This window comes from Tupaia chinensis, unplaced genomic scaffold (assembly GCF_000334495.1).
Source record: "Tupaia chinensis unplaced genomic scaffold, TupChi_1.0 Scaffold000112_1, whole genome shotgun sequence".
Taxonomy (NCBI): domain Eukaryota; kingdom Metazoa; phylum Chordata; class Mammalia; order Scandentia; family Tupaiidae; genus Tupaia; species Tupaia belangeri.
In genome coordinates, this window is record NW_006159576.1 from 2201142 (window position 1) to 2211774 (window position 10633).

The 10633-nt window shown below is 39.5% G+C and overlaps 1 protein-coding gene across 1 annotated transcript in view; it reads left to right on the forward strand.

Annotated features, from left to right (window-relative positions):
• COLGALT2 (collagen beta(1-O)galactosyltransferase 2) overlaps nucleotides 1-10633 on the forward strand; it is a 156889-nt gene that overhangs the window by 129205 nt on the left and 17051 nt on the right. Inside the window, exon 8 of the mRNA XM_014586062.2 lies at nucleotides 4196-4272. Within this exon, the coding sequence (XP_014441548.1) occupies nucleotides 4196-4272 (77 nt within the window). The remainder of the gene's footprint in view (nucleotides 1-4195; nucleotides 4273-10633) is intronic.

A 10633-nucleotide genomic window follows, 5' to 3' on the forward strand; every position in this document is an offset into this window, starting at 1 on the left:
GTGTTCAAGGCCCTAGAGGACAAAGGTGGTATTTATTGCCATACTTGTAAACTCACACGACAATAACAACAAAAAGTGAAGATAAAATTGTGTAGTGACAATGAAAGCATTTAAATTCTAAAGCACTTAAGTATAAAGTGTGAATGTTCAGAGAACAGAGTTGTGCTTGAAGGTTATCTTGACCACAGTGTCAAGATGAATGATGAGTTAGAACAGGCAAGACCAAGAGTGTTTGGAAAATATCACAACAGCCCAGGCACGGTGGCTGAGAACCCGAACGAGGGAGGTGGCTGCAGCAATGGAAGAAGTTCCAGAGAAACTAGAGAGAATAAGTGTTAGGATTTGGTCCAAGTGCAATCTCTCAAGTAGTTTTCCAGACATGACAGGTCTTAATGAGCTTCTGTGAACCCAGCCCAGTTCTCAATGCCAGTGGCTGCCAACATCCAGCTTTGGGGATAGTATAGAGTAGGGGCGAAGAGGTCAGATGTGAGAGTCAGACCTAGGTAGGTTCAAACACCAGCACTATCAACTCTGCAACCTTGGGCAAGTTATTTAAGCTTTGTTTCCTTATCTGTAAAAATAGAGACACTCATACCTGTCCCCTGGTATATGTGCAGATTAAACAACTGATGATACATATCAAGAGTGCAACTTAGTAATATTACTGAGACCAATAATAAGAGCTCTATAACAATAGTTCTAATTAGTATTTTAGATATTGAAACTATCCAAGAGCCAATGGAGCCCATTGTCTTTTTGCTTGTTTGTTTGTTTTGTTTTGTTTTGTTTTGTTTTGTTTTGCTATAGGGTGTGTGCACTCTCCAGAGAGACACACACACAGAGAGGGAAAGTGAAAAATCACCCGCCTCTGCTCTGGTGGGGGGTGGGGGGAGATGAACACCTTGCAATCTCTTCTTCTCCATTTACCTTTTGAGATTTGGGGCGCACATATATCTAGCCTATTTTTCAAGTCAGTGGGTCCAGGACTCTAGCCATGGAGTCAGCTATGTAGGATCCAGTATCTAAACCACCGTGTCACCTGCTGGCTTGGGGCCCATTGTCTTAAGTGATGATACAGAGAGGGACTATATACAACAAGGGATTCAATGAGAGACTGGAAACGTTATGAATATGTTGGAGTCAGAATGACCACAAATGGAAGCTAGGATATTTCCAACCTCTAAATCCAACATCTGCAAAAATATACCCCCTCCCCCATAGTAAGTCTGTTAGGTCTGACTCATTGTGTCACTTCCTGTTTTCCTCCATGGCTTGGCTCTGTCTTCAGTGGCAAAATCGAGGCATAGTTTTCTGATTATTTCTGTTCAATGGTGACTTTCAGGAGCCAGTTACTTGTAGCTTTTATAGGACATTTGTCTTGTGAATGCAACGACTATCCATGTTTAGCAGAAGCAAAGTATTTAATAACTGTCTCTTTGGCTGAACCATTAAAGCTACACAGGCCACATGAGCAACAAACAGACCAAACCACCTAGAAAGGGGACCGTGTCCAAGGCCCAAGGAGGGAGAAATAGACCGCTCCTTGGACAGTACTATGAGCAGAAATGAATTTGACCATTAAGGTTTTTCCTTTTAAAAACCCTAATTCATGATGCTTCCTCCATGTTGATTTTAAAAGAAACTAATAATTAATGGAATCAAGCAGAAAGACCAAATGTTCTGGGTCATGATTAGAAACCAGTTGTGTACTTCAGAAGTATGACAGTAAGAATCAGGTCTGGGTAGTGAGACCAACTTCTGTGTTTGGCTTAGGAAATCCATCTCACTACCTTTCAGAAGTGCCTATCATTGGATCATAAGTGAAACTGGATGCTATGGTTGCTCTTTAATATCCTAGTGAAGGGTAAATTAGAAAGTATCTCATCAGGATGGGTGAAGTTATCCTGGGATATCAAATAGTGCCACAATCTCATTGGCTTAATATAACGTGGCTTATTTCTGACCATTCAAAGGCTGTGTCCTGGTGTCTTTCCTGGACAGCTGCTCTCCATCTGCTGGTGCAACAATTCGGGCTGCTTCTGATCTGTGGCTTTTCCATATCGGCACTTGCTACTGTGGCCATTGTGGTGGGACAGGGATGGAATGGGGCGGAGGCTTTGAAGAGCTGAGTAGGCAATTTAACCTTCCCCAGAAAGTCTGATGGCCATGACTAACTTCAAAGCAAGAAAGTATATTTCTCTCATGTGCCTGGAGGAGAAGAGAACGAACATTGCTGACAGTAGTAATGGCTATACCAATTATTCTTTAAACAATTCAGTTACCAGCTCTTATTTTAAATTTTCTTTGTATTATTTCTTTAAAGAAAATCAACAAGTACTTTAAATTTGTACAATACAAGAAATCTGCAAGACTATCTCAAGTTCTTCAAACAACCTTACTTTCAGCCTTCACCATATGTGAGGGAACTCCAGAAAGTTCATGGGAAAATACAATTAAAGTATGAGCTTATTATGGTGTAAAAAAATTATTTTTATTTGCCAAAGTGTGTGTACGCACCAGAGAAAGACAGAGAGAGAGGGAGATGGAGAAAATAACCCCCCACCGCTAATGGGATGTGGTCACACTACAAACCTTTCTCCATTTCTCCGTCTTGTTGAGATTTGGGGCATGCATACACACATGCTTGATGTTTTTCAAGCCACTGGGGCTGGGATTCAAACCACAGAGTCAGCCATGTGGGATATGGCTTCCTTGGCTTCTGCGATCACTAGGCACAGCGCCAGTTCAGTGTAAAAATATTTTGAAATTGATTCCCAGTATTTTCTATAATACACATTTTTCATGAACTTTTGAACACTCCCTCATATAGTTTGTAAAGAAAACTTTGAAATTGATTCCCAGTATTTTCTATAATACACGTTTTTCATGAACTTTTGAACACTCCCTCACACAGTTTGAAGAGAAAGCTTTTTCACTTTTTTTGAGGGATCAGCAGTTAGCGTAATGGCTATGTCGCTGGACTCCCAGTGGACCACGGTTCATGTCCCGGACATGGTGGCTTAAACTCATGCCCTGCGTGTGTGCATGCGTGCCCAAGATCCTGAGAGGAGAATGGAGGAGAAAGGATTGCGGTGTGGCCATCCCCACTGAGGTGTGATTTCTTGCTTTCTGTCTCTATGTCTTTCCAGTGAACATGTGCCCTATAGCAAAAACCTCTCCAAAAAAAAAAGAAAAGAAAAAAACCCTTTTTTTGAATATCAAATATACCAATTACTAAATTGATAAATATTTTAATATTACCTATTATCAAATAGATGCAATGTCTGTCCCTCCCACCTGGAATCTTCCCATTAGCCCTGAACCAAGTTCTAGTATGTGGGCCAGCCCCCAGAGGTAAGATGGTGTTAAAACAAAGGATGTTAGGTGCACCTGTAGCTAAACTTGCCTGGATGAGGTGACAATAGTGCCAGTCCTTGACAATTTTAAGTGTATAAAATTTTTTTTTCACAAAATAATTTAGCCCATTTCTCAGCTCTTTCATCGTGGGCACAGTAAGTAATAGCTAAGAGTTACTGAGCATTTACAATGTTGATGTGTTGCGTGCTTTGCATGCAGACCTCATTTAAATTTTCTAACCTAGTAAGAAATACACTTTTATTACCCCAATATCACAATTCTACACATGAAGAAACAGGCTTAGAGGGGTCCCCTAACTCTCCTAGCCCTTACCAGAGACTAAGATTTGGGTTCAGAGCATTGGGCTCTGGAGCATTCCTTTTTTTTTTTTTAATCTTTTTTTTTTAATTTTTTTTATTTTATTTTCACCAGAGAGAGAGAAAGAGAGAGGGGGAAGTGAGAAAGCAAGCCACCAGGTCCAGGACTTAAACTGTGGTCAGCCATATCGAGTGTCCAGCACCTTAACCACTTTGCCACCTGCTGGCCCCCTGGAGCTCTCCTCCTTAACCATAACCCCAAACTGCTTCCCAAACACACTTAAATACATCTTAAGGGAAATGGAGTAAATATTGCAATCTGAATTAAACAAGTGATCTTCGATCTAGTCCCCCAGCTACGAGGGTTTCTGTGCCACCGTTGGGTCCTGGAGAACTTCTGAGACTGGCCCCTGCCCTAGATACCGGACTGTGTTCTAGCCCCAGTGATCAGGTGCAGATGGAACTCTGCTTTCTGACCCTTTCCCTAACAAAGCACTCCATGTGTTTCTTGTGTCTTCCAGTTGACCGTCCTCCAATGGAACCCTCCCAGTTTGTCTCAGTTGTCCCTAAATATCCAGACAAGATGGGATTTGATGAGGTAGGAAAGATGTCTGTCTCTGTGTGTTTGTGTGTGTGCAAGTGCACGTGAGTACAGGTGTGCAACAAATTTGCATATTAATATCGGAACACAAGGTTAATCATATGTCTGTGAGCTGGCAAGAGCGGCTTGGTTGCTGAAAAGACAGAGGTCTTGGAAAATGACTTGGTTTGTATTGTGCCTTAGTTTTCTTATCCTAATAAAGGAGGCTCATGATGAAAGTGAGTTAATCATTCAATCAAAAAGAAATTACTACAGTCATGTGATTGTTAAATGACAACAATAATATTCTGAAGAGTGTGTTATCATTAAATGACTTTATTGTTTCAAACACTGTGCAGTGTGTTTACACACACCTAGATGGTCTAGCATACTACACACCTAGGCTTTAGAGTATAACCTATTATAATCTTATGGGACCCCCACCATATATTCGGTTTGTCAGTGACTGAAAGACGTCAGGTGGTACGTGACTAGATTTGGTGTGAAAGTGAGTCATGTACTTCCTAGGAGCACATACTATTCTAGTACTAACCCCCTTTTTTTTTTTAAGAGAGTTTTTTTTCTTTTGCTTTAGGGTGTGTGTGGTTGCAGAAGAGACAGAGAGAGAGAAAATAAGAAATCACCCTCTGGGGGATGGCCATGCCACAATCTCTTCTCCTCCATTCTCCTCTCAGGATCTTGGGCAAGTACGCACATACACCTGGTGTGAGGTGTAAGCCACCAGGTCTGAAACTCGAACTGCGGTTGACTACGTGGGAGTCCAGCGACATAACCATTACACAGTCTGCTGCCTCCTTACCAATCTTTTTTAAAATGAAGATTCAAGGTTAGGGTGAAGAGGGTATATATTTTAGGTTTTAGAGGATTTTAGCTTTATTTTGCTACATCTGAGTGAGTGACGCCATTCTGGAATGTTCCATGTTTTATTTTCTTTTTGCTGTTCTTTTATGGAAAAAGATTGGTCAAAAAGATTGAGAGGATAAATAAAGAGAGAAATAGAAAGTTGTTCCAAACTTTTGCCATTCAGCAGGTAACTTCACAATAGCCTTTTGAAGGCGATATTTATTATTGAGTTGCAATTTTATAAAGAATGAAGCAAAAATATAGAGAGGTGCATCTCTTGGTAATATACCCAGAAGATACATGGCAGGGCCAGTATGGTGACTCCAAGTCACTGACTCCTCTGTGGCACCTGCATGTAATTGATAATCAGTATCCAGGAGGAGCTCAGTGGTCTAGAAGCCAGCACTGTGTCTCAGGAAGCCAGAGTTCTCCATGGATTCTGGATATGTTACAGGCTACATTTTGCTTTGTGCTGATTGTCACTATTTAATTGAAGAAATTGCCTTGTTTGACACACTGTAAAATATACGTACAAGTCCCCAAAGTATGAATATCTTTTTTTTCTAGGTTTTTGCTATAGGGGAAGTGCACTCACTAGAGAGAAAGAGAGAGACAGTGACAGGGAAAGTGAAAATCACCACCCAAGGGAGATGGCATGCCACAGTCCCTTCTCCCCCGTTCTTTTCCTGGGATTTTGGGCATGTACACACATGTGCACAGCATAATTATGAAGCCTCCAGGTACAGACTCAAACTGTGATTGGGTATGTGGGAATCCAGCACCTTAACCACTACACTATCTGCTAGATCCCCCTTTTTTCAGTTCTAATTGACAACGAATTGTATGCCAGTCATGGTAACATGCTCTTGTAGATGCTGCTACTTAGCAAGCTGAAGCCATTTAGGAGATCCAGGTTCCATTCCAGCCCACCCAAAGTGTCACATGTTGGGTACACACCTGTAGTCCCAGCTATTCAGGGGACTGAGGCAAGAGGAACTCTACACAGTGTGACTCTCATCTTTAAAAATATATATATATATGTATTTATGGGGTATAATGTGATGTTTTGATATAGGACTACTGGGACAGGGAACTAGGATTTCTTCTATAAAATTGAGTTGAAGCTAGACTTCCGAAATGGGAAAAAGCATTTCATGAATACTGAATGAAAATGAGTTAGCAATTAATACACCGTTGCCACAGAAGGCAGAATAAGAAGAGATAAATGAGGAACCAGACTCAATTGTATATCATTTTCATAAAATCAGAGCCACACAAGAGACGAACCCACATCACACTGGAATAACTCCCATGTATCACTGTTGCCTTCTCTTCCACAGTTTTTAACAGCTCTCAGTTCTCCACAATGAGGACTAAAGTGTCATTTTCATTTTTTCTTCCTAAAAATGCATTCCCATGAGGACAAAACCAAAGTAAATAATATGGAACAAAACCAGAATCTTCTAGCTCCAGTGTTCATTTGGCAAGACATGGTATAAAGGCCGGATCACCCCTAAAGAGCTTCTGTAAAATGCCAACTCTGGGAAGAGACTCTGATCCTGGGGTCATCGTCTTCCTAACGAGAACAGAGACAGGGTGGTGGAAGGAAGGATTTTTAGGGGCCTTTTCAACCCTCCTAATGCTCTGTGACCTCATTAGTAGAGTATGAGCTGCATTTGGCAGTGTGGCTCTTTTCTGTTTACTCTTCACTAAGTAAGAGTTTTTGTGAGCTGTCTGTGTTTTTCCTTCATGGCTACAGTTTTTTATTGCACTTGTCCTGGCAGAGCCTAGGACTGGATTGTTATTTACTGAAGTCTTCCCGATTGGAGGTCCCTGGTTTGAGGGGAGTTTTAGGGATATGTTAGTATTTATTCTTTTTTATTCTCCTGGAGTGACCTCAGGGGCTCCATGCTTTCATATAAAGAGATGACCATTCCTTCCCATATCTGTAAAATTAAAGGATGGAACATGGCCCATCGCAGTAAGATTCTCAACAGGCAGAAATTAAAATGTAAAAGAACACCACACATGAAGTCTCAAGTCATAAGGAAAGTAGAATAACCAAAGAAATGATATATCTATTTTTTTAATTTCTCAGTTAGATGAACAAAGGAGGTAATAAAATCATGATGTGGACTCCTCCTATTGGAGCCAGAACTGGTGCTTTCAGGGACTACACTAATGAAGATTTTCTGCTGAGACTCCACCCTCCAAAGCTCATCCACAAGTGGTAGCCCCTCCACCCACCTAATATTCTCTATCTCTCTCTGTCTTTTCCTTTTTTTATTTTTTTTTTAAATTTTAAGGTAAAATATTTTCTTGGCTCTCAGATCCTCCTTTCTCTTGCTTATTGTCACCTTTCCCACCTCCCACCTAGGAGAGGCAAAGACTCCACCATTGGAGCTGGAATGAGCGTGCCATGCAGTTTTCATTTTTTGATTTAAAAAAAATTGAAATTTTTTGTAAGTTTTTTTAAAATATTTTTTTTCTCTTTCTCTGTTTTCTTTCCCTTTTTCTTTCACCTTTACCACTTTGCTGCTCATCTTCTGTGCACTGAGTGTCTAGACAGGTCTAAGTAAACTGAAGCCAAACATCTGAATCTATTAGGGTCAGAATACTCTTCAATTCCTACTGAATCTGCCACAAAAAGGGAGAAAACTGAAATGGCAGTGAGTTTGCAGATCACCTCCTGCTGCACTCCTCTGAACACTCAGAGTGAATTTCAAGATATTAGGAAGAAATGTATAAAAAAAGAATCAAATAGAACTGGTAGAGATGAAGACTGTAATACAGGAAATCAAAACCTCCCTTAAAAGTATTAAAAGCAGGATAGATCATACAGAAAATTGAATCTCAGATGTAGAAGACAGAATCACTGGGCTAGAAAATTCCACCGTAAAGACTGAGTAAATACCCCCCAAAAATGAGAATAATATACAAGAAATACTAGATACCATTAAACATCCTAACATCCAGATAATTGGTATCCCAGCTGGTGGAGACAAATAAGGGCATTGATCATCTATTCCACAAAACCCTGGAAGAAAACTTCCCAAATCTAGAGAGACATTCAAAGATCCAGACCCAAGAAATACAAAGTACCCCAAATAGAATCAATCCAAGAAGATCTCCAAGACACATTATAGTTAGATTGAACAAAACCATAGACAAAGACAAGATACTAAGATTGCCAAGAGAGAAATGTCAAGTTACCTACTAAGGATATCTTATCAGGTTAACAGCAGACCTCTCATCGGAAACAATGTAAGCACTACAAGAAGGTATATATATATATATATAAAACGTTACTTTCATAGGCTATCCCATAAGGCTATCAGACCTCTCACTGAAAACAATATAAGCAAGAAAAGAACGGGGGGACCACCAGTTAGCGTAATGGCTATGTCACTGGACTCCCACGTAGTCAACCGCAGTTCGAGTCCTGGACCTAGTGGCTTAAACTCACGCCGGGTGTGTGTCCATGCATGCCCAAGATCCCAAAAGGAGAATGGAGGAGAAGAGATTGCGGCATGGCCATCCCCCCGGGGAGGTGATTTCTCGCTTTCTGTCTCTCTATCTCTCTCTCTGTCTGGGGAGCGCACACAACCTATAGCAAAAACCTCTCCAAAAAAGAAAAAAAAAAAAAAAAGAATGGGAAAATATATTCAAAGTTTTGAGTGAAAAACAATTTCAAACAAGAATACTATACTCAGAAAGATTACCCTTCATATGGGAAGAAAAGACAAGAACATTCTTAGATAAACAAAATCTGAAAGAATTTACTGACACCAGACCAGGTCTCCAAGAAGTTCTGAAGGGAGTGCTATATCAGGAAAATTAAATACAGATATACAGAAATAAGAGTACAAAAACAACTAAGAAAATGGCCAACTTAATGGTACGGACAAATCCAAAGTTGAATATTATCTTCCAGAACTTGAAGGGAAAGATCAGACCATAACAGAAGATATATTAAATACATGAAACTGAATTGGTGAAATAGAAATTTGTGACTTTTGACTAAACCATTACTGATTTTCTTCTATACTTTGTTTTCCAGATTTGGAGATTTTTATCTTCTCTTGAGCTGCCAATAGGTTCATATACCTACTGTTTGAACAGAATCCTAACCTGTTTCCTGGCTTTAAGTCTTAAGCAAAGTACTCTTAACATTTTTTTATTTTGATTTATTAAAGCTAAAACTACCTTTCTTGAAATTAAAAGTATATTTCAAAATACCTATTTATTGACCACAGAAAGCTATATAGCCTCAGCCAGGAGCTACTTTATAGTATATCCATTCTACTCACAGAGTTTTATGCCTAAAGTTAGTCTTTTGTTTACAGATGTCTATATATCAGCTGAACTTGCTATTGAAAGTACTTAGATTAATTAAGATATTTTGTGAATCAATAAAATGTAGGAAAGTAAAAAGGAATGGAAAGCAACTCTAGGTACTAGAGTAAATATGGGAGGAGGGTGGGAAATGGCAGAGGGTGAGAAATAGGGGGAAAATATATATTTAAGAAACAAGAAATGGAAAATTATTTGTTGTCAGAACATGTATACACTATACATTGTATTCTGGATGGAAAATCACATTTTGTATGTTGTAATGGTGTGCAGTGAATGAATGTAAAGTAAAAAAACTTAAGATAAATAAGTAAAATTTTAAAAATAAAAAATAAGATCATGATGCATTTAATCTGCGTTTCCCTAAACCGGGTGAATAGTTTTTTCAGAGGACATCTTGCTCCCCATTCGTTTTTGTTTGTTTTTGTTTTTGTTTTGCCTAGGATGAAATGGATAAAAACAAGAACAATTTACAATGAAGGGTTAAAATTTGTATTAGTGTAGCTTTGGATCCTAGTAAAACATGTATTTAAGATTACATTCAGAATGAGCATGCGTATCAAAGTTTAGTGCAGGGTAAGTCTGAACTCGGTTGGTGATAAGACATAATTTCTTCCTTATCTGGCCATGGCATAAAGCTAGCTTTATTATAAACCATATATCATAGAAGTCACGATCTGTACTAAACTTTAGAGATGAGCTTGTTCAGCCTCTATCTTTACAGATGAGGAAATTAGACCGAGACACATTAAATGTCTTCTTCAAACTCAAAGTCACTGAGGATGGTCAGTCAAGTGGAAGTCTTCATTGTCCGGCTTATTTCTGTGGGTTCATCCTTTATCATCTAGGTGTGATCATTTCTCATCGGCAGTTAAAGTCTACAATCTTGGGGGGCAGATTTAATGTTCAAAATGATTTGATTGCTGCTTGTAGCAAAAGAACCTTATTAAACATGAGTTCACCTGTAACAACACTCACGAGGCTTTAGGTATTTCTGTGGCTCCGTAAACGTGGGAACATCAGACAGCCTCATGATCAGTAACTCCCTGCTGAGTTAAGTTTTATAGATGTTGGCCTCATGATATTTATGTATTTAGTGCAGCCATCAGGAATTTAGGAGCTAAGGTTAGGGGCTTACAGGTGGACCCAGCCCTCATTAGGG